This window comes from Uranotaenia lowii, chromosome 2, assembly GCF_029784155.1.
Source record: "Uranotaenia lowii strain MFRU-FL chromosome 2, ASM2978415v1, whole genome shotgun sequence".
Lineage (NCBI taxonomy): Eukaryota > Metazoa > Arthropoda > Insecta > Diptera > Culicidae > Uranotaenia > Uranotaenia lowii.
In genome coordinates, this window is record NC_073692.1 from 14,281,965 (window position 1) to 14,305,962 (window position 23,998).

A 23,998-nucleotide genomic window follows, 5' to 3' on the forward strand; every position below is an offset into this window, starting at 1 on the left:
CTGGAGTGCGAGAGCAGCAAGGAGAAACGTGAGTCACATGTTCCTTTACTTCCTAAAAATCTCTCAAATGATCTAAAAAATAAAAAAATAACTTAGGCTAATAAGGCGTGTTTTACATTTCCTCAAAGAAATTTATTAACGTCACCGCCGTCACAAACGACAAAATAGTTAAAAATAAAAACTGTTAATAAATCGGAAAACAAATTCTGTCTCTGTTAGTTGCTCACGCAACATAGTTACAACAGTTACGAATGCATGTATCTCCAAAACCTTTCGTTTGATCTCAATACTTTCTATGTAAGAAATAAAGTTAAGCTTATGATAATTAATGAAAAAATTTGAAAAAAAATATTTATCGTTTTTTTGTAAGAATAAATTCTACTTTATTCTTGGAACCTCCCATCGGCCAGCGCACACTTTTTTCAGTCATTATATTGATCAGCTTTTTAAATTTATACATCGTCTAATCTGTATTTTAGGTGGCTACATCCTCATCCTTCAATTTCTGCTACTTTTTGGACCAATACTTATTTTTTAAAAGAAACTGGGCAATTTAGTGGATACAGCTGTTTCGAAATTAACAAATTTGATTATTTTTGAGCCACTTTAATATACTCAAATTCAAACGCTGGAATTTATTTAAAATAGGGTATTTCATAAGTTTTTTCGTTCATCAGAAATCATCTGTCCCATAGCCTCAGAACCGGCTATACAGCTTACGAGCTGTGGAATTAGCATAACATTGTTGTTTGAGACTCAATAAAAGGCAACACTTTCAGCGTATCGGAGAAATTTTTTTTTGGAAATTTCAGCTATCTACCCTTACTTTTTCGCTTATTGAAAATTAAAAATGCTGGTATGAGACTTGACTTGTTTTATTTTGTCAGCTATCAATTTGATAATGATAAATTTTGAATGAAATTGTGCAAAATTATTTTTTTCCTTTTTCTTTGCATCGTAAAATTTCCATACCATTAAAACGTTTTAATGTTCTGAAATGGTGATAAAATGCAACAATAAAAACCAAAGATTTTTTTTAAAATAATTATAAAATACTGAAAAATGACAAAAAGATGAAAAATTTAAAAAGTTAAAAAACAAATTCAAACTAAAGACTGAATATGACAAAAAACAACAAAAAATGATGAAGAATGACAAAGCAAATATGACAAAAGAAAAGAAACATTATAAAAAAAACAAGAAAAGTTTGACATAAAAATTAAAATTTTGATTTTTTCAATTTCCTTTGGTCCTCCCATTTGGTGATTTTTGTGGGTCGAAAAAACCAAAACTTATTGGCTTTGAACTCCTAAATCAAATCCGATTGAGTTGAAATTTGTCACAGGTGAATTTTTGGGCCAGACGACAAAATGAATGTGGTCAGATTTCATAATTCGCCATAACCCTTTTGGAATCGACTCTAATGTAGTCCAATCATCAATTAATTTAACATGAAGCGCGTGAAGTTTATCAAGTTTTATTGCTCTCAAAGACAATAATATAGCTGTATTTACTTACTTACTTACTTAATGATCCCGCGCCGATCCTCCGGTGCATAGGGCCGTGGTAAAAGACCTCCACTGTTGACGATCCGGAGCCAGCGTCTTCACCTGGTCCCAGTCAAGATTCTCGTCGACAGTTCGGATTTCAGCGGCTAGACTTCGCCGCCACGAATTTCTGGGTCTGCCTCTTCTTCGATGACCTTCTGGATTCCAATCTAGCGCCTCTCTGCAAATCTCGTTTTCATCTCTTCGCAGCGTGTGCCCAATCCATCTCCACTTACGTTCCCGAATCTCGATTTCTAGCGCCTTTTGATGACACCGGCGATGTAGTTCCTCATTCGAGATCCAGTTGCCAGGCCACCAAGCGCGGATGATATTCCGCAGGCAGCGGTTTACAAATACTTGCAGTTTTCGCGTCGTTACCGCATATGTGCACCAAGTTTCGCACCCGTACAGCAATACGGATTTGACGTTTGAGTTGAAGATTCGGATTTTTGTTCGTAGAGAGATCTGGCGTGACCGCCAGATGTTTCGGAGACTCGCAAACGCAAATCGGGCCTTTCTGATCCGTGTTTCGATGTCTTTTCTGGTACCACCATCAGGCGTAATCTGGCTACCAAGATACTGGAAGCACTCCACTTTCTCAACTTGTTGCCCAGCTACCAGGAAACAGGAGGGATTTCCTGTGTTGATCTCCATCGACTTGGTCTTTCCGACATTGACTTTGAGACCTGCTGCCTTAGAACTTTCGGTGAGGTCGTCGAGTTTGCTCTGCATATCTGGTTGTGTTTGGGCGAGCAAAACAATATCGTCAGCCAGGTCAAGGTCGTTCAGTTGCTCCATTGTTGAAGGATTCCACGGCAATCCTCGGTTCGGTGCACAGTCAATCGATCCAATCAGAATCTCATCCATTACGATTAGAAAAAGTAGCGGTGATAGAATACATCCTTGTCTCACTCCAGCAGTTACCGGGATTGGTTCGGACAAGACACCGTCGTGCAAGACCTTGCACGAAAATGCCTCATACTGTGCTTCGATGAGATGGACTAGTTTCTCTGGGACCCCTCGTCGCCTTAGAGCCGCCCAGATGTTTTCATGGTTAAGTCGGTCAAATGCTTTTTCGAAATCAACGAACACCAGCAGAAGAGAGTCCTGGAATTCGTTGATTTGTTCCAGTATGATTCGGAGCGTTGTGATGTGGTCCACACATGATCGTCGAGATCGGAATCCAGCTTGTTGCCGTCGGAGTGTGGCGTCTATTTTCTCCTGGATCCTGTTCAGAATCACTTTGCAGAGTACTTTGAGGGTTGTACAGATCAACGTTATGCCTCGCCAGTTACCGCACTCTGTCAGGTCTCCTTTCTTCGGGACCTTTACGAGGATACCCTGCATCCAGTCGGCCGGGAATGTTGCAGTATCCCAGATGTCAGCGAAAAGACGGTGCAACATTTGTGCTGATAGGGCAGGGTCGGCTTTCAGCATTTCAGCAGGGATGCAATCGATCCCAGGTGCTTTGTTGGATTTCATGTTTTTGATTGCCGCTTCTATTTCAGCCAGCGAAGGCGCTTCCGAGTTGACGCCATTTATGCGACTTACTGTTGGCGCTTCGAGCTGCAGATTCTGTTGGCCATCGCTATTCGTGACTCGGAAGAGTTGTTCGAAGTGCTCAGTCCATCGTTTGAGCTGATCTGTTCGATCGGTCAATAACTGACCTGCTCGGTCTTTTAGCGGCATTCTTGCATTAGTCCTTGCACCACTGAGGCGGCGAGAAATGTCATAAAGTAATCGGATATCTCCATTGGCGGCGGCTCTTTCTCCCTCTTCGGCTAGGGAGTTTGTCCAGGCTCTCTTGTCTCGTCTACAAGCTCGTTTAACTGCCTTTTCCAGCTCCGCATATCGTAAGCGGGCGGCTGCTTTGGCTGACCCGGTACATGCCTGCTCAATTCCGACTTTCGCCTTTCTCCGATCATCGACCATCCTCCAAGTTTCATCCGACATCCATTCACTCCTTCTTCCACAAACTTTACCGAGAGTACCATGGCTCGTCGTGATAAAGGCATTCTTGATTCCACACCACTGTTCTTCGACTGTTCCGTCTGTCGGCAGCTCCGAGGCTCGGGATTCTAGCTGTTCAACGTATGCCCTTTTCACCTCTGGATTCTCCAACCGGCGGACGTCGTAACGACACCCGACTTTCTCCTCGCGCCGTTGGACACGTGCAACTCTCAGTCGTATCTCGCCAAGGACGAGGTGATGGTCAGATGCAATGTCTGCGCTTCGCTTGTTGCGGACATCAAGAAGGCTCCTTCTCCATTTTCGGCTGATGCAGATGTGGTCAATTTGATTTTCTGTTCGGCCATCTCGGGATACCCAAGTGACCTTATGTGCTGGTCGATGGGGGAAGAGCGATCCACCGATCACCATGTTGTTGTTGCCACAAAATTCTACAAACAGCTCTCCGTTTTCGCTCATCTGTCCTAGGCCATGGCGCCCCATGATGCGCTCAAGGTCCTGATTGTCGGAGCCAATCTTTGCGTTGAAGTCGCCCAAATGGATTTGAATGTCACCCTTCGGAATTCTCTCAACCACGCTGTTCAGTTGACTGTAAAACTGCTCTTTCTCCTGCAAGTCGGCAACGTCAGTTGGCGCATAACACTGGACCATTGTAAGGTTTCTAACCCGTGTTCTAAATCTGGCTACGATTATTCTTTCGTTTATCGGTTCCCATCTAATGAGGGCCGCGTAGGCCTGCGGGCTTAACAGGAAACCAACTCCTCGTTCCCGAGTAGCATGTTCTCCTCGTATGCCAGAGTAAAGCAGGACTTGCCCGGATTGTGTCTTGTGTTCTCCAGTATTAGGCCAACGGACTTCGCTCAGTCCCAGAATTTCAAGCTTGAGGCGGCTAGCCTCTCTAGCAAGTTGTTCCAGTTTGCCTTGTTGGGCAAGGGTTAAAACATTCCAAGTTCCAATTCGTGTCCGTGTTTTCATGCTAAAAGTCGTCGCCAAAGTTCCAGGTCGGTCATTTCTTTCGGATTCCGTAACAATTTCAAATCGGGAGCAGTAGGTTGTTAGCCTAAAGTCCCTATCCCGCGATGGGCCTGCCATCTTGGACATAGCTGGCGGGAGCCGCATTTCATAAATTCAGCCGCTTGCTACAAGACAGACGCTGTTTGAGCCGCCCCTGACCTGGAGAACAGACGCTCGGTTGTTGTTGCACGCCGCCCCTGACCTGGGGAACAGACGCGTGCGGCCACCTTCTCAGTCTGCATGCGACCAAAGCATCCACCGGGGTTGGGTACCCGATCTCCGCTTAGGTTACTCGCACCCCAGCCGGCACCGCGGGGAGGTAGAGATAGGAGTTGTGAATAAGAGGTGATATGACCACTATGGGGTCTCGTGTTGCACATTATCCACCGTTTACCAGCCTGTTTTGACTTGAGATTAGCAATAAAATGAAAAATATTTAAAAAAAAAAAAAATAAAATTCACCCAATATTTGGCAATGATGAAAAATTTAAAATAAAACTTCAGCCGCAGAACGTGGCGAAGAGGATAATCTTCAACTCTTCTATGCCAGCGGGCATGAGATCGAATCCCGGTCACGGCATACATAGTACACTTTCTGTAGGATGGTTTTAGCGTTTGTAAGATGCTAGCCATCATATCCTCGAAAGATGTACGCTTAGATTTAAGAAAGAAGGAATCTCTTCGACTAAACATCAAGTTTCATTGAAGTCCTTTATGTGTATGTGTTCGTTTTTTAAAGTCACTAAAATCTCCAAAAAAATAATTTTTTTCTTAATCCGATCATTGTACATGAGGCAAAAATTGACAAAAGAATTTTCCTACTTTCTTTCTGTTACGCGTCCTTCTTCTTCCGTGGAAACTTGATTTTTAAATTAAAATTTTATGTCATTATAATGGTTTAGTATGCGACATTAGACTGAGTCGATTTGGGGTCATTTTCGAATTTCTCAAACCGTGAGGTCTCAAAAGCTTCGTTTTGGTCCAAAACTCATCCATGATTTTTTGCAGAATTTTTAAGTAATGTTTACATGAGTAAATTTGGACTTTTAGGTTTGTATGGGAAAATTGAATATTTTGTACTGAAAAATCAACATCATTTTTGTTTCTTCTGTGCAACCGAGCCAGCTGGTGGTTTTTGTGCCAATTTATAAAATTCCTAAAGGAAATTTTCCGCTGAACAACTTTGTCGAAGACCGTAAATTCGTATCTTATTACACAAAAAAGTTATTAGCTGTTCAACAGAGGTATGTCTTTTGGCATTGATAAACAATAAATTCAATAGACACCACTGTTGTGTGCCTTGCGAGATATTGCATGACTACTTTTCATGCAATACTTCGCGGTGCACAAGCAGTGGTGTCAATTGAATTTATTGTTTATCAATACCAAAAGACGTACCCCTGTTAAACAGCTAATAACTTTTTTATATAATAAGATACGAATTTACGGTCTTCGACAAAGTTGTTCAGCGGAAAATTTCCCTTGAAAAATTTATAAATTGGCACAAAAACCATTAGTTGGCTCGGTTGCACAGAAGAAACAAAAATGATGTTGATTTTTCAGTACAAATATTCAATTTTCCCATACAAACCTAAAAGTCCAAATTTACTCATGTAAACATTACTTAAAAATTCTGCAAAAAAATCATGGATGAGTTTTGGACCAAAACGAAGCTTTTGAGACCCCAGGGTCTGAGAAATTCGAAAATGACCCCAAATCGACTCAGTCTAATGCGACATGCGACTTTGCAATAAAATTATTTCAAATAAGATTTTTTTTCAATTTCTATCAAGCGCGAATCTGTGAATGAGCGAATGTAAAAGCAAATAATCCATTAAAGCAGTTTCATAAATAAAAAACTGATTTCAATCTAGGATGTTTCTGATCAAGATTCCTTTTTATCAAAGATTTAGGGTATTTTTTTTGTAAATGGAGTAGGTATATATTCTTGTTTTAATATCAAACATAAAGATTATTTTTTGTTCCAATACAATATCAGTTTAAATCGAAATTTCTAAAAATTTGCTCAAATAATTTTGTTGATGTAGATCATCTGTGTTTCGATTTTTGCGAATTTACATGAATAATGATAATAAATATTTGGTAACTTTACAAAAATATTATGATAGTCTAACGTAGTACACATCAAGAATTTAAGAAGCTGAGACTAACTTAGGTCACACTCGAATAGAACGCAGAATAAGGGGTTGTCTCAGAAACTAAAATTGGTTCCAGTGCATACTATTTATGACCTCGGGGTCAAATAAACCCAAATCCCGCTCAACGTTTTAACGCCAACCGAACGTTTATCAATCTGGATGGGCACATCGGTTTTCTGGGAAATTTCCACCGTAAAATGCTTCAAAATATAGAACAGGAAACACTTGGCCTGCATCAGCGCCAGTCGGGAACCGATGCAGTTCCGCGGTCCCATCCCGAAGGGCATGTACGCGTTCGGGTTCAGTTGGTGTCGATTTTCTTCCGAAAAGCGCTCTGGATCGAATCGCAGTGGATTCGGATAGTATTTGGCGTCCAAATGGATAGCCGCCATAGGGATCTGAATGAGGGTGCCCTTCTCGATGGTGACCTTGGTACCGTCAGAGTTTTCAAAAGTGTACTCTTTGACGCACTTCCGGTTCGTTATGCCGAACGATGTCCAGCGTCGGAGAGCTTCGGTCACAACCTGGTCCAAGTATTTCATCTGTTGCATGGCTTCGTAGGACAGATTTTTGCCGTTTAAGGTTTCGGTGGTGGCATCGATTTCCGCACGAAGTTTGTCCTGAATATCAGGATTCAAGGCCAGTTCGTAGATAGTGAAGCTGAGGAAAACTGTGGTAGTTTCGATTCCACCGAAGAAGAAGGACGCAGCAGCAGCCGCAATGTCTAAGTCAGTCCATTCGCTAGATTTTGCAGTACCGGACGGCGCCTGCAGATGTTCCTGGACAGTCGAGAATCCAGCACTGTCAAACTTATCATCATTGTGATCTTCTTTAAGTTCATTTTTCCTAGCCTGCAGCAACAAATGGATGAAATCGGGACGAACGATATTGTTTTCTTCTCGATGTTTGATACTTTTCGACACAGCTTCCTCGTAGAACTCTGCCACTTTCTGAGGCGTTACGCGGATGTTCAGAGCTGTGAACAATTTCTCTGGGAAAAACGTTATCAAGAAGAACTTGAATCCCTGCAGTCCATCCGTTGCAGTGAGCAACTTTCCAGCTTCCAAAAATTGATTGTCTGGATCGCGAAACGAGTCCACCTCTACGCCGAAGGAAATCGATGTAGTTACGTCGTTTCCCAATCTAAAATTAGAAATAAAAATAATTTCAAATTATCTACGAAGAAAAGAAGATTATTTTCATTACCTCTGGAAGAAATCTTTCATTTCCTTTTCAAACTTTCCTCCGTTCGCGTCTTCCTTCAGTCTCTCCATAGCACCTTCCAAATAATTATACAGCAGCACCATCATATTGCGCATTTTGCTTCCGGTGAATGCCGGACTCAATCCGGTCCTACCGGGCTTCCAGCGATGACCTTCAGCGAAAAACAATGACCGCCCCAAGAATGGATCCAACTCCGGAGTTATATTATTAGCATGATCGGTAAAATGATCGAAATCCTTAATCGTTATTTGCTTAATCAACTCCGGATCATGAATCAAGTACCCCGGTTTTCGAAACATAAAGAAGCCGGAAAACCGCGCCTCTGGAAACACCCAGTAACCTTCCTGGGCCGCATCCATGGCATGCTTCTGACCGGAAAATACTGGCCATAGGCTCCCCACCAGAGGCTTCGGTCGCAAGAATGGCACTCCGCGTTTTTCAAAATAATCGTAGGTGGCGACGCTCCATCGATAAAACAGATACGCAATAAGCGCGAGCGCGGCCAACGTGATGAACACGCCCATGCTTCACAATGACACAAACTTTTTTTATTCAAACGATTTCGCGTACCTATTCAGAAGCGATCCAAGTAACCAAACTCACGGTCGAGAATAAACTGAGTGAGCTCAACAAATCGGACAAACGCTGCCCCTTGGATGGATCGACAAATGAAAATTTTGGACATAGGGAATCGGCACCGATTCCTGTCCGTCGAGTTACTTCGCGAATGAAGTAATATTTGTTTGGATTAAACCACGCCAAAGCTGGCATTAACTACCCTTGCGCGAATTCGGCTGTAATCATTCTGAGCTGGAGCAGAGTTTTACAACAGCTCCACCAAAACATCTGTATCATTGATTATTTTTGTACTATACGAGATCTCCTCTTCACGCGTTTACACATTAGGCGTTCGATACATTCGACATCATGCATCATCGGTGGGATGACGCAATTTAGTTGTGTTACAGAGTTTCTTCTTCGATGATAAAACCCAGCTTGGGGATCTCGAGAATCAAACCGAATAATCTATTTTTTTATCTCGATCATTCAATTTCAGATTTCTTCTAATCTGTTATTCTAGAACTGTAAACAGCCCATTTTTTTCGAATAACCACTGGATTCTGCTTAAATCTGCCCGGACCTTATGTTAAAATTTTTTAAATCAAATGACAAAATGTAGCGTTTAAATTTTGAATCTTTTCGTTTTGTACGCAATCAAGCGTAAATTTTATAAACGATTTGAATCAAAAGTGCTCTGAAAATTTCGTTACGGCCTCAAATTTTTGCCACAATTAGAAATAAACTCCATCGACATTTTCAAAGTTTGTGTGATTTTTTAAAGAAATTGTAACCCGATGGATTTTTTCTACGAAATAGTGAGTTTGATAGGAAAAAGTCTTCTATTGCACTCCGCTAATTTATAGCGATAATTTGTTGTTTTGAAATTTACAAAAATACACAGTACTATACGAGAAAAAATGGTAGATGTTTCACTGTCTTGTGTTTAACTGAATCACTGAAAATTTATAATATAACCTCTTTTCACATTTCTAAGTCTGCAACGATAAGTTCTGAATTAAAAATTTAATCTTTTATCTGCTTCTTTATATGATTGATTTTTTTCTAATAAGTGTCCTGACATCCGGTACTTGAAAAAATTACAAGTGACTTTGAAATTTCTCACCTCATTTGTTCGAGATAGTTTCAAACTATGGGTTACGGAAAAAAATGTGAGTTTTGTCAAGTTAGAGAGCAATAAGCGGATTTTTTTTATATTAAAACTTTCCTATTTTTCTTTCCATTTGTTTTTGGAAAGTTTAATTCTGGTTTGAAAAGTGCAATTTGAATTTTGAATTCCGAATTTTAGATGGAACCCCATCTCAGAATCATTACTGAACTTTGGCTTCCTTTTGTATTTTACCCGGTTTTGCCTGTCTGGCCACCCTAAAAACTACCAAATTATTTAGAAAAAATATGTTTTTGTTCATTAGAACGTTTACGATTTAACAAAAAAATCAGATAGATCACAGTAGCGAGAAATAGAATTTTTGAAAAGTATTATCATTTAACATAGACTTTACACTAAATTTTTTTAGGCTCCATGTTTGTTGTTAAATTTTAGATTTATAACCTGATGAACCTAAGTTTTTTGACGGAAATTCCATACATATCTGATGCTTTCTCGCTCATCTGAAGTATCTAGGCCAGGGAATTCCGGGAAATTTGGATACATTCCCTTGCAAACTCCTCTTCGTATAGATCGTTGAAATCCATTACGGACATTTAGTGTATTCTTTCAAACATATTCAGGAATTTTGGGTGATTCTATTAAAACAACGGGAACTCGAGTAATGTAAATTTCGTCAGCCGCTTTACCAATTTGATAATGATTTTTGTTGCACTAACTAATTCCGCCTTTTCAAGTCTTGGGCAAACTGCAAACAATTTTCCGAAGAACATATTTTTTATGTCCTGTCACTACAAAGGGTTGCTTCGATCCTCTATTAGTATGATTAAACGATTTGTACCAATAAGAGCAAGTTCACTGGTGTTGGGAAAAAGTGGTAGAAATTTTGATATTTTGAAAATTTTACAATGCAAAAATGTTTTCAAGATCTCGGGGCGTTGTATTTTTTTACAACACTGTTTCTATTTCAGCCGTATGTGATAGAAATATTGCTATTTTTGCATCACAGCATGCGAAAATACAACACATGTTGTAAAAAAACTTGAAGGCCACAGATCTTGAAAATGTTTTTGTATGGCAAAATTTTCAAAATGTGCCGTAAGTGTCAAAATTTCTACCACTTTTTCCCAACACCAGTGAACTTGCTGCAAATCGTTTAAATTTTCTGGTGTTGGGAAAAAGTGGTAGAAATTTTATTACTTTCGGCACAATTTGAAAATTTTTCCATGCAAAAACTTTTTTAAGATCTGTGGCCTTTAAGTTTTTTAACAACACGTGTTGTAGTTTCGCATGCTGTGATGCAAAAATAGCAATATTTCCATCACATACGGCTGAAATAGAAATAGTGCCATTAAAAAATACAACGCCTAAAGATCTCGAAAACATTTTTGCATGGTGAAATTTTCAAAATGTCAAAATTTCTACCACTTTTTTCCAACACCAATGAACTTGCTCTAAACACTCGAAACGGTTAGAGCAAGTTCACTCGTGTTGGAAGAAAGTGGTAGACATTTTGACACTTGTAGCACATTTTAAAAATTTTACAATGCAAAACATTTTTCAAGATCTGCTGCCGTCAAATTTCTTTACAACACTGTTTCTATTTCAGGCGTATCTGATATAAATCCAACTATTTTTGCATCACAGCATGTAAATATAGACATAGTGTTGTAAAAAAATTTGACGGCCGCAGATCTTGAAAAAAAATTGACATTGTAAAATTTTCGAAATGTGCTTGAAGTGTCAAAATTTCTTCCACGAGTGAACTTGCTCTTGAAGGTGCGCCATGAGCGGCTCGAACCATCTTTGCGAAACCTTTGCAGTTCCGTAAGAAGTATTCAAAAGTTTGCGAACATTATTGTATCAACTTGTATAAGTATTACGTTCAGTTTTTACTAAAAATTGGGTGAAGAAAACCGATTTAATATAGCCGGAAATTAAAGGGACTGGTGTTAAAATGCGATACAGAATGAAAAAAAATGAATTGTTTTTCAATAGATGTACGTCATGCTGGCTGAGAAGCATTAAATTTAATAAAACACCGTTACAGAATGGGTTATTGAAACTCACTGATGTGCTAGCTGAACTATGAAGTGATTTTCTATACAAGTGTATTTATTCACCTCACTGACTTAGATCCAATCACCTAAAAAAATCTTGACAGTGTTATCAAGCTGCACCTTCAAAACGAAACAAAACAACATAACCATATTTTTGCAATATTATAAACAACTGGGATGAGTGTCTCCTTCCGCCAAAGCTTAATAACAAAACAAGAAACGATAAATTAATGTGGCTTCTTTTCACAAACAATACATATTGATTCTAAATAAAAACACATGGTATGACGATGAAATGTGGTCTCCCACGCCTACTTTGTGCGTTTTTCATTGAAGCCGAACTTTAATTAAGACAAAAAAAATATCATAGGTAACGAATGTTTATTTTAAATTTCTCATAAACAGTAACCGATCGCAAAACGTGCATGAAACTCATCATCGTGGAACAAAATTAAACCAAAATCCACCACGCGCGGTCATCGCGGTGGAGCTTGGATCCAACTCAACCGGAACCATCATTTTGGGGGAAAACTCTACCACGAAATTTACCATCAGATGATACAGCACGCACTTGACCTGCGCCAAAGCCAACCGGGACCCGATACAGTTCCGGGGTCCCACTCCGAAGGGCAAATACGTCGATTGGTTGATCAAGTGGCGATTTTCCGGAGAAAATCTAGTTGGTAGAAAGTTGTTGGGTTCCGAGAAATATTTTGGATCTCGATGAAACGAAACGATGGGTATCTGTACTACTTGACCCTTAGCGATGGTGAACTTGGAACCATCCAGATCTTTTAAAGTGTAAGGTCGATTGCAAACACGATTGGTTACTCCGATTGGTGGCCATTTTCGGAGGGTTTCCGAAACCACGGCATCGAGGAATGGCATGGTCTGGAGTACTTCGTAGGTTAGTTTACTTTTTCCCAGGTTTTTGTGGGTGGTATCAATTTCGCACAAAAGTTTTTCCTGAATTTCAAGGTTTAATGCCAGCTCATAAAGGGCAAAGCATAAGGTGGAGGTTGTGGTTTCGATTCCGGCGAAAATGAACGCTCCAGCCATTGCTGCGATGTCCAAATCAGTGAATCGACTGTTTTCGATTGATCCGGTGAGGTGTTCCTGAACCGTTGAAAATCCTACGCTGTTCAGCTGGTCATCAGCTTGATCAGTCACTAATAGGTTCTTACGAGCTTGCATGAATAGATGGATAAAATCTGGACGTTTGATATTATTCTTCTCTCGATGATCTATAGTTTTGTTGATAACATTTACGTAGAAGTCGGTGCAACTCTTTGGCATGAATCTTATTCCAAATAACCGAAACAAGTTGGCAGGCAAAACTGTCAACAGGAAGAACTTGAGGCCTTGAAATCCACTAGTTGCAGCCAAACGTAATCCTTGTTGGTAGTAATCATTCCCGGGATCGTGGATGGAATCGATGTCAACACCGAACGAAACCGATGCCATGACATCATTACCAAGCCTTAAAACAAACAAAAATTGTAGAAGCTATCCAAGAACAATAACATTGCATTCACAAATTTACTTGGAGATAAGATCTTTTGCTTCTCGTTCGGATTTTCCTCCACCAGCATCAACCAACAAACGCTTCGTTGCGTTCTCCATGTAAGTGTCGATCAGCCCGAACATATTGCGCATTTTACTGCCCGTAAATGCTGGACTCTGTCCCGATCGAGCTTCTCTCCAAAGCTGGTCACCGGAAAAGAACAGAGCTCGCCCCAAAAGAGGATCGATCTCGATCGGGCACACATTGGCATGGTCCGGAAAATTATCAAAATCTTTAATTGTGATCTGTTTTACGAGTTCCGGATCGTGGAGCAAAACCGTTGGTTTACGAAATTCAAAGTATCCTGAGAACTTACGATCGGGAAAACGGCGATAGCCCCGGGTGATCACGTCCGTTGGGTGAATCCGACGGAAAAATACTGGCCAAAGACTACCCAACAATGGGTATGGTTCTACGAATGCAACTCCCTTCTTTTTGAAATATCTGTATGTCCCAGTGCTCCAGTGATAGAGCAACGAAACGACGATCAGCAGCGCGGTGAGCCACTCGAACCAACCCATAGCGAGCGAATGCCTATAGGCAACTGATGGATTGCCGCATTCTCATGCTATACTGCGTTCTCTCATCTGTGATTCAAAGCGTTGAAAAAGTGATAAGCGGTCGATTTGTTTTTAAACTAGCTTTTTTCATAGGACCTACTTTATGGCTGGTTACTTAGTACACAAGTTGCTTGAGATGAACATTGTCTATTGAGTCGCTCATTGATCACATGCATTTGACGAATCATGACGTTTTACGACCACACCAGTTGTAGGAGTATACATCATAAAATTTTCGAACAGATTTCGCATCTTGAAAATGTGTTACTTTAAAAGACATCCTATTAGAACGACGGCCCAACTCTTTGAATTTGAATCATCGCACACAGGGGGAAACGATACAAAAAAATTATTAACATTGTTTACGGCAAAACTAATCGTTTTAGACCTATAGTATCTTGGGGACATTCTACCTATACATTACAAGTAGTGATTAAAGTGATTAAATGACCTAGTAAGTAGTGAGATAGAAAAAATATTATTTGTAATTTTCCTTCCAGAGCTGTCATGTCTTTAGCAAGTTTTTAGATTGTAAAAATTGTATTCATTTTGTTGAAGACGTCAACATCGTAGATGCTAACCAGATGGGTTTGATGGGTTCAAAAAATCTTTTTATCATAGCTTCTAGGTGGAGTTTGGATATCCTAGTATCAAATGGACGATCTAAGATCAACCGTAAGAAACTGTTTTGCATCCTTTGAAGTCACTACGCAAGATGAAGGAGGGATCAGTTTAGGGGATTGCCTGTGCAGGAACAGTATTGTTCGGTTTTTGGAGGCGTTGATTTTTATTTTCCACTTGGTGATATAGTCAATAAAGGCGTCGTTTAAGTATGTTCGTCATTTCGCGTGGTTTTCGCTCCTTGACGGCAATGTATAGGCAATACAGAAGAGGGCCTAGCAGTCTGCCCTGCGAGACACCAGCCGGGATGGTAAAAGTTCTCCGATCAACGATACCCTGAACGTCCTTTGTTGAAGATAAATGATTTTTATAAGATGTACTGGAAAATTGAATGAGCAGAGCTTACACACAAGTCCTTTGAGCTAGACGTTTTCAAAGGCTTTTTCGACGTCTAACAAATCCATCGCTGTTGATTTTGATACAGCAATGTTTCTTCTGATAGTTTTCATCACTGTAACCGGTTGATGAGTGGTAGAATTGCCATGCCTAAAACCAAACTGTTCAGTATGTTATGGCCTTCCACAAACTGTTGCAGACGGTTTAGTATTAGCTTTTCGAATAATGTTCCCAGCGCCGAGAGGAGGCTAATAGGTCGGTAGCTTGAAGGCAAGGTAGGGTCTTTTCTGGGTTTAAAAAAAGGAACAATCTTACCATCTTCCAGATGCTTGGATAGTAGTGCAATTTCAGGATCAGAGCTTAATAATACATAGACTTTGTTGTTTAGCATTTTTAGTATAATATTGAAGCTTCCATCAAACCCGGGGGCCTTTATGTTCTTGGTGACCTTTAGCGCTGAACATATTTGTTCTACAGAGAGTTCTTCTTCTTGGAGTAATGTTCAAAGGGAGTTATCAAGGGCGTGGACTGTGGACACATTGAGTAACCTGACGATAAAATAAACTAACTATGTTCTAACTAAGCAAGTGCGAAGAGGCAATACTATTTCCTATCCCATACGCTTTCTCTCCGGGTGAGATGGGCAGACCATCGCTATCCTTGAGTGGGGGAATCGGTTTAGGGTGTGTTTTCAAAAACTTATCTGCCTTCCAGTTTATCAAAATACTGCTCATTGAAAGTGAGTCGTTTGAAAGAATTTCTTTGATACTATGCATCAATTCAACGAAAGCATTTTAATGAAATGGCAACTGAATTGAAAGAAAGACCGCTTACGAAATCGCCTGTCGATAAAAAAACAACTTTGTTTATTGAACAAAACATGACGCATTGAGATAAATTTTGAATGGCCCTAGAAAGATAGCTCATAGCGAGTTAGGGTTAATTTGTATTCTTGATTGATAATATGACAGAACTTAGTCTAGTAATTGAAAATAATAATACGCCAGTTGTTCGTTGAACATGTGTTTCACTGACGATGCCAATATCGCTATTATTGTAGCTAATGAAGTAGCAATTCATTACATAAAAAAGCTGAAATAACTGAATAACCATTCTTAACCTCAACATGCAAGGAATTGTAAAAGATAGTGTTGCTTGACTAATACAAAGTTTGCATAAACCATAAAATTCACGATCAATTTAAGGAAGTGTTTTCGCGTTTTTTGGCTTATTTATTCGAATATTTAACCTAAGCATGGTAAAACTCTGAAAACCAGAAGAACCTAATGCAACCTGACTCTGATTTTGCGTCCAATTTCTTCCTGTTGCATAAATATTTTCTAGAAGTGTGCTCGCTCACTCACATTGAAGAGAAACTGAGTTGAGAGCCAAACTCACTGAGAGCGTGTTCAACTGTTCGAGAGAGTGAGGGTGGGGAAAGATTGAGAAGACAGTAGCATTTATATATGAAATAGCATACATAATAGTGATTTGGATTACTAAACATACAAGAATCTGCTGGAATCAAATATGTGTCTATAGCAAGATTCAAAATTTCTAACAGTTGTTCTTTGCTCAAAAATTAAAAAGAGAAAGTAATTTTAATTGCTCTGATTTATGTTGTGATTTAAAACTTCAAGGATAGATTTTTTGAAGATTCGAAGTCTGGTGATTTCATTTCAAGGTCTCTGGTAATTCATACATCATGATTGAGGTCCGTCATACGATCGCATCCATGTTGAGCTATAATTCCCTCAAGAGTTATTACTGACCATACGAGACATAATGTTTGGAAAATAAGAAATAACATTGGCATCCATAAAATCATGATACGAAAGGGACATATAATTTGCTCAGCGCTTTAGGCATGTGTTGATCTATTAACCGATGTTATAACGCAATTCAAGAAAAGATAAAACCCAGCATATGATAAAGTAGAGCAATTTTTTTTTCTTGAACTTCAAGTTTTTCACTTTTCTCTTTTTTTTCTGAGAAGAGGGTGATTGTGTGGCCCAAGCAACTGGGAACACAGTGATGTATATAATACGACATGCCGTGCACGCCCATCCATCAAGCGCGCCATGAATATCAATCGCTAATGCAACGGGCCTCTTGAATATCAACCTGTCTATGAGGCCCAGTATGAGTCAGTTCATTAACATCCTCGACCTGCCACATTGTGACACACACAATTACAATTTTGAAAATATCTAAATTGTACGACAATAAACACATTATCTGTAAATTCCACCACACAGCGTTCAAGCGGACTCTAGTTTTAATATTAAGGAGTTTGGATAGCCTCAGAAAGATTGTAAGGCCCTATTAATATCGTTTAAAAGTTTTGAAAAAATCACCAAATCATGTAAACATCATAATTGAAATTATACTTTCACAACAATTTCAACCATTGGTATCTTGAATTCTATTTCAAATCCTTCGTGCATCCATCAAAAATTATTAAAATTTGCATACTGGTACATACCTTTGCAAATTATGTAACATATCGAAAGTTTCCAGAACAGGGTATATTTTTTAAAAATTAAACCAAATCCATATATGAAATCCAAATATATTTAAATTGGCAACGTGCTTTGTATTTGTGAAATTCATCAGTTATGAAAAACAAGACAGATTTTGCATTTGGGTAGTAGAATTAAACTAGAACCGGTTTGGTACTGACCAATCTCTCAGAATTAAAAAAAAAATGTTTACTTAAAGAAGGTGCAATGATTAAAAACAATCAAGTTCGTGTTCATCCTGTTTAAAGAAGTCTTTTCTAATACAGTTGTCAAATCAGAATAGTGGAAAGTTTGAAAATAGTTGGGTTGAGTTGATGTTAAGGTCCGTACTTTGTAAAATTCATATTTTTGAAAAAATTATTCTTTCAAATGTGCAAAGCTTGTAACCGTTACATTTTCCAACAATTCCATTCTGCAGTTTTTCTTAATTTGTCTATCCACTATTTCTAGGGAGAACGGTGAACTTGGAAACTTTGAAAAATGACTTTAATTTTTTTTAAATTTGGAAACCATAAAATTGACTTGATGTCCGTTGTAGTCACGTGATTTAACATTTTTGGGATGAATAAACCGAAGAGGTTATAAATTTCTTGAAAACATACATAAAATAAGAGGGACAATTCTACTATTTTTCAAATGGAGTGAAATTTTTAAAGTTATGCAAGTAATAAAAATGACTTATTAAGATGAATCTACACTCGATGTAACCAGAGCAAACTTTTTTGTCAAAGTGTTTTCAGAAATCTGTTGTAATTTTTTTTAATACTCCTGATAAAAAAATCTTTGTGGCCCGCCCGCCAATCTCATTTCTGAAATTTGGCCCGCCTGTTGAAAATGTTGGGCACCCATGTGGTAGAGTATAGAATTTGCATCTGATATTCATCTTCTTCTATTCCTTACAAGTGAGGTTATTTTGAAAATTTGCATAAAAAAATTATGGACTTGAAATGAGTTTTCCAGGTTTTCATTTGAGTCCCGAGACTGGATTTTTATAATCGATCATTTTAGTAGGTCATTGGTATTTCAATTCGAATTGTACAGAGTAGAACATTTCGGCTATGTTCTTGATATGCACGGATTACGTTATGATAATCATAATTTTCCTCCTAATTTTGATTTAGATAACGATAATAATCAAAATCAGAACGCAGTATAAGGATTCAGGTTCAGGATTTGGGATCAGAATCAAGATCAATCTTACGGTATGAGTCCAAGATTGATCACAATCTAGGTTTCAGAAAAAGGTTCGGAATCCAGGACCGAGGGGGACCGAATAGGATCTAGGAACAGGATAAGAATCAAAATAAGGATGGAATTCAGGATCATTTTCCACATCAGCATACTAATCTCGTTTCGGATCAGAGTAAAGATTAGGATTAGGGTCAGGAATTGTATCAGTTTCCGTTATACGATAAGAGTCGGGTTCCGGATCAGGATCAGGAGAAGATCCAGAAGCTAATCTTAAGACATTTTGTATAAGTTTTTTGTAATTTGCGAAGTACGTTGAATTTTGTTTTCCTTTTTTAGCTTAGCTCACTTTTAACAACTGAATAAAAATTCAATTATCTATCTCTGCATTTCAGAAAAATGGAAACCATCCAAGATCGGGTTGACCGACCTCTTTCGGGCCCTGCAAATCGCCCTGGAAGCTGGCATGGAGGAACCCCGCACCCAGCTGAATGGTGCCATGGTGATTCTGGACATGGATGGCCTATCGCTGACCCAGATCATGCAGTTCACGCCTCGTTTTGCGGCCCTGGTCGTCGAGTGGGTCCAGGAATGCACGGCCCTCCGACTGAAGGGAGTTCACGTAGTTAACAACTCGTACCTGTTCAACATGCTTTACACCATCTTCAAGCCATTCTTGTCCGAGAAACTGCGGAAAAGGGTAAGATCTCTTTTGGATGCCATAAAAATGTGAAATCATAAGTAAATTTTTACCTAAAGGTCTTCTTCCATAACAAAAACTGGAACTCCCTAACGTCACACATTGGCAAGGAGTACTTGAGGCCACGCTATGGAGGCACCTTGGATGCTCCGGACTACGAAGGCCGTCTGATCGGGGACCTGCTCACAATGTATCAGAAAGAATTCGAAGGTTTGTTGCCTGCTATTATTATCTTAATAGTGTGAAACGTTATTATTGTTTTTTTCCACTTTTTTTAGTTGCAAATTCCTACGGTTATACCAAGAAGCCATAATCTTTTCGGAGTAACAAATTAAGGGAACATCGACTTGTACGTTTTCTAACATCGAAAAAGGAAGGATATTATCAACTAGCTTCAAAATATCTAAAATTGTTTAGGAAAAAGTGCAAAAACAATTGCTGTGATTAGGAAAAAATCGGTACGCATCGGTAACCACATTTGTAACTAAAATTAGGAATCATTCTGTTACCAATGGCCTAGGTTAAGGATGAAATCAATGAATCAATAAACAGAAGACACTATTTATTGAGCTAACCTTTACAAGTGCTGGTGCGAGCACAGCGGTGGTTGTACAATAGTTTTAGGTATAAACAAAACGACTAGAAAAAGACGCTCAATTATTCTAAATTACAAAATTAAGGACTTTGTAAAGTGGTATCATGTAAATATGAAAATAAAAACATCGAAACAAATCAATTTACATCAATTATTTTTCCAAATAGGATTAGAAAATAATGTATCGCATTTAGCACTTTTTAAAAACGAAGTGATACGATTGGGTGTGGTTATTATGAAATTTTTAATCGATATTTGCTGTATATGCTCGCAATTTCAGTTTTACAGTAAAAGTTTACAACAAACAGTATTTACAAATGTTTAGTAACTAACTTGAGCGAGCCAAAGTCGACATTTTGTTTTGGCATCAAAATATTTCCGAAAACGTTAAACTCAAATAAGGTATTCTGATCAGTGTTCAAAGCTATTTTTTTCTGTATCATAATTTATATGATTGGTCTTTGGACCTATTTATCAAACTATAGGATGCGATTCCCGAATTGATAATTTTTTCAAACAACGGAAGATGTTAGGAAGCCGCTCTAAGATATCAACGAGCGAAAGGATTCTGACCCCGATGGTCAGCCACTCTGGCACTTCCGGTTTTAAAAGCCCTTGGAAGCAACAACCCTCCAATTATCATACTCAGAATTCATTTACCTAGTTCAGAAGAATTTTTTTTATGGATTGAAGTGTAATTTTTAAAAACTACCGTTATGATCAATCAAATTTAATATGGAGTTTATTCTGCGAGTCGAGTGACGTTCGGGAATTCTTCAGAAGAGAAATAAAAGTTCAAATGAGCACAGAAGACCGATCGCAGCTGATCCGAGTATTTATTTCAGACCTGGAGTGTTTACTGGAGTCAGCACAACGAGCCCTAAATGTTGCAAATCGCTCCATATGACCCGCATAATAAACCCCATGTCTCTTGTACATATATTTCAAAAGTTCATATGGGTTGACGGGTAATGCTGGAATTAATTAAAAATAATATTCCATGAGAATATCTCGATTACCTCAAAAACGGCCCAGCATATAAAAAAATCGATATTCGGGTACGAAGCTTCGAGACGTCTACGTCTAAAAAACACATTCCGACATTATAATTTTGTTCTATCCCTACTCGCATAACAATGCCATATAAAAAAGTACACTGGGTTTACCAAAATCCCACTTAAAATACACTCGAGGATTCACTTAAAAGTAAGGGACAAGTGAATGTCTTCCTCCTAAGTGGTTCATCGTAGCGAGCGTTTCGTTATTGGAATTTTTGGTTTTATTAATTCTTTGTCGTTTTCACTTTTTCACTAAGTTTTCGAACGAAAAAACATTTATTTTCATATTTAATGTATTAACCAGTTTTTAGAAAAAAAAATTTATAGGTGTAAGCCATGGGTGGCCAACATTTTCAACAGGCGGGCCAAATTTCAGAAATGAGATTGGCTGGCGGTCCAAAAACACATATTGTTCTGGAGTGTTAGAAAAAACAAATAATATTAGATTTTTCAAAACGCTATAAAAACCATTTGTCAGATCATATAGAGTATAGACTCATTATAATAAATCATTTCTGTTGCTTGCATATTTTTACAAATTTTGATCCATTCGAAAAATTGTAGAAATTAATAGTAGAAAGAATTATCAGTTACAACTTGTATGTATGCAACTTTTTTCGAAGGATTTAATACCTACTCGGTTTATTCATCCTAGAAATGTCAAATGTTATGGTCTCCAAACATAACAAAACAACCGCCCGTATTCCAAAATTTAATAGACAAATAAAAAAACACAAAATGGAATTGTTGAAAAAAAAACGGTTCACAAGCTTTTGACATTTAATAGAATAATTTTTTTTAAAGAACTTAAGCTACATCATAGATTATATAGATTTTTCAAAGTACGGACATCAACCTTATCTATCTAAGTCTTTTCAAATATTCCAGTATCTCGATTTGACAAGTGTATTAAGAAATCTTTTCTCAAACAAGATGAAGACGAATTTGATTGTTTTAAAATCCTCGCACCTTTTTAAGCCAAAACTTTGCCAAAAAAGTCGATCTTCTGATTGATTAATCAGGACCAAACCGGTTCTTGTTGAGTTCTACTACCCAACTTTAAAACCTATATCCAAACTCCTCAATAATAAAACTAGAGTCCGCTTGAATGCTCATCATACCTATAATATTTATGTAGTCACCAAATTCCAATTGAAAACATTGAAAAATGTGTGATGGAATAAACAGATAATTTGTCAAATACCGTACAATTTTGATAAATAAAAATTGTAACTGTAATTGTTTTTTAATTCAGTTACTGTAACCTTTTTGTAAAATTATATGAAGCCCTCAGAGTCAAAGGGGTATGCGCAAGAATGATCGATTTTGAGTAAATGATGCCAAACGATTCTCCATGTTTCAAATAATACTTAATTGATATATTCAGATTTTTTAAATTAAAAAAAACGTTTGAAAGAAAACTGCAAATGCTCGAAAAATGTATTGAAAATTGTAGAACATAACAATTTAAAAGCATGTTCTCTCGAAATTAGTTTTTATACACTTTTTACACAATTTTTTTTTATTTATATCAACTCAAAGAGATTTTCGAATCTTTGTTTTGAATTTAGCTAGTGTAGTTTCAGATATATTTATCCAAATCATATATGCACACCAAGAAAAACGTTCAATTCTTAGAATATAGTTTTTCCAAAAAGAGCTTTGCGGGCCACAAAAAGTTGGTTGCGGGCCACACGTGGCCCGCGGGCCATGGTTTGGCCACCCATGGTGTAAGCCATATATCAAGGTACACGCAAAATAATTAACACGTCGTGACTATGTGAAAAACTACATATTTTTTATCCAATTGATTTTCACGTAGCTTCTCCGAATAAAATATGTGAACATACCTTATTTAAGAGGAATTTGTTTCTCATGAAGCTCACCTACACTTTACGTGAATTTTTAATGAACTCAACGTAATGTGGTAATGAATATTAATCTTTTTTTTTATATCGAATCTAACCGAAATAGGAATTGATTTGAATTGGTAATACAGGATGTTTTGTTCGATTTTATTTTTTTTATTCTTGTTATTATGAAAAATGCTGCTAATCAAAAATTAAACCATGGGCAGATTCCTGCTAGGCAGCTTGATTTGAAAATGCTGCAAAAATTAAAATAAAATCAATTAATATTGATAAGTATCGCCGATCGTATAGTGATGTATGATTTTTACCTGAGCTTGATATTTTTATTGATAAAGCCAACTGCTTCCTCGAATTCGCGGCGAGCCCTAGGAAGGAAAGAAATTGGTCTGGCATTATTTTGGTCGCTTGAAATCCGGAACTCCACATAGAATCATCACTTTTGCATTGTGTGGTTTTCCTTATCACTTTATGTTTTATTTTGTTTTTGTCTACCGGGAGAATAAACCGTAATTAATAAAAAAAATCAACCAATTAATTTTTATTTTTTATTTCTAATTCCACGGGGAACGGGAACAAGTAAAAGTAGTTTCTGGAGTTGAAATTTTAATTGAAATAATAGAAAATTAAAGGAATTAGGTATCACTTACCAGTTTTCCTCTTTCCGGCCGCTTCATGCATCGAGAGGTGCCTTTGTTGCTAATCAGTTCTTCCTGTTTTCATCCCGCTTCGATGTGCTGACGGTGTTGGGGGGCATTTTAATTTGTTACGGTGTGTTTCCTAGACAACGCGAAAACTATTGCGGGGAATTTTGTTACTGTACAGCTGTTTGAGGACTGTTGATTTTCTTATAAGAATTTTAGCATTCGTGTCAGAACACCCTAAAGAAAAAATGATTTCAAAGGATTTTTAACCTTCAACCTTCAACTTAGATTTTACGTGAAATTCCCGAATAAGTTAGGTAAAATCGAAGATGTTACTACACCGAGCACGTAAAATCGATCGGATGCTTCAAAAGCTTAGTTTACGGGTAATTTAGCATTTTTTATTGGCTTCGGGAATTTTCGGCATATTTTAGCGTTTCCTGGGATATGCGAATTCCAATGTTTTTTTTATTCACCGGAATTCCCGGTCAGAAAATCCCGGGCCGGACGCTCTAGTCTCCAGGAGTTCACGTTACCCCTTCATGCCGTTGATTGATGCTGGTGGTGCTCAGAAGCTTTTATTAAAGGATTTTCAAGAGATTAATTGGCTCAAATTATTTTTG

The 23,998-nt window shown here is 38.1% G+C and overlaps 3 protein-coding genes across 3 annotated transcripts in view; 1 reads left to right on the forward strand and 2 right to left on the reverse strand.

The window, feature by feature from the left end:
• The window catches only part of LOC129750069 (clavesin-1-like), a 63,469-nt gene extending 43,610 nt beyond the window's left edge, over positions 1-19,859 (forward strand). The window contains exons 4-6 of the mRNA XM_055745268.1: positions 18,906-19,210; positions 19,270-19,420; positions 19,489-19,859. Coding sequence (XP_055601243.1) covers positions 18,906-19,210; positions 19,270-19,420; positions 19,489-19,523 — 491 coding nt within the window. The 3' untranslated portion in view covers positions 19,524-19,859. The remainder of the gene's footprint in view (positions 1-18,905; positions 19,211-19,269; positions 19,421-19,488) is intronic.
• On the reverse strand, positions 6,471-8,537 carry LOC129750065 (probable cytochrome P450 9f2). The gene is made up of 2 exons (XM_055745263.1): positions 7,895-8,537; positions 6,471-7,831 (listed from the first exon to the last, which is right to left on the reverse strand). The coding sequence occupies exons 1-2, from the start codon at positions 8,434-8,436 to the stop codon at positions 6,775-6,777; spliced, it is 1,599 nt and encodes a 532-aa protein (XP_055601238.1). The 5' UTR covers positions 8,437-8,537; the 3' UTR covers positions 6,471-6,774.
• Positions 12,063-13,752, reverse strand: LOC129750066 (probable cytochrome P450 9f2). The gene is made up of 2 exons (XM_055745264.1): positions 13,203-13,752; positions 12,063-13,139 (listed from the first exon to the last, which is right to left on the reverse strand). Exons 1-2 carry the CDS (start codon positions 13,742-13,744, stop codon positions 12,095-12,097), a joined length of 1,587 nt encoding a protein of 528 aa, XP_055601239.1. The 5' UTR covers positions 13,745-13,752; the 3' UTR covers positions 12,063-12,094.
• Positions 19,860-23,998: the final 4,139 nt, after the last annotated feature.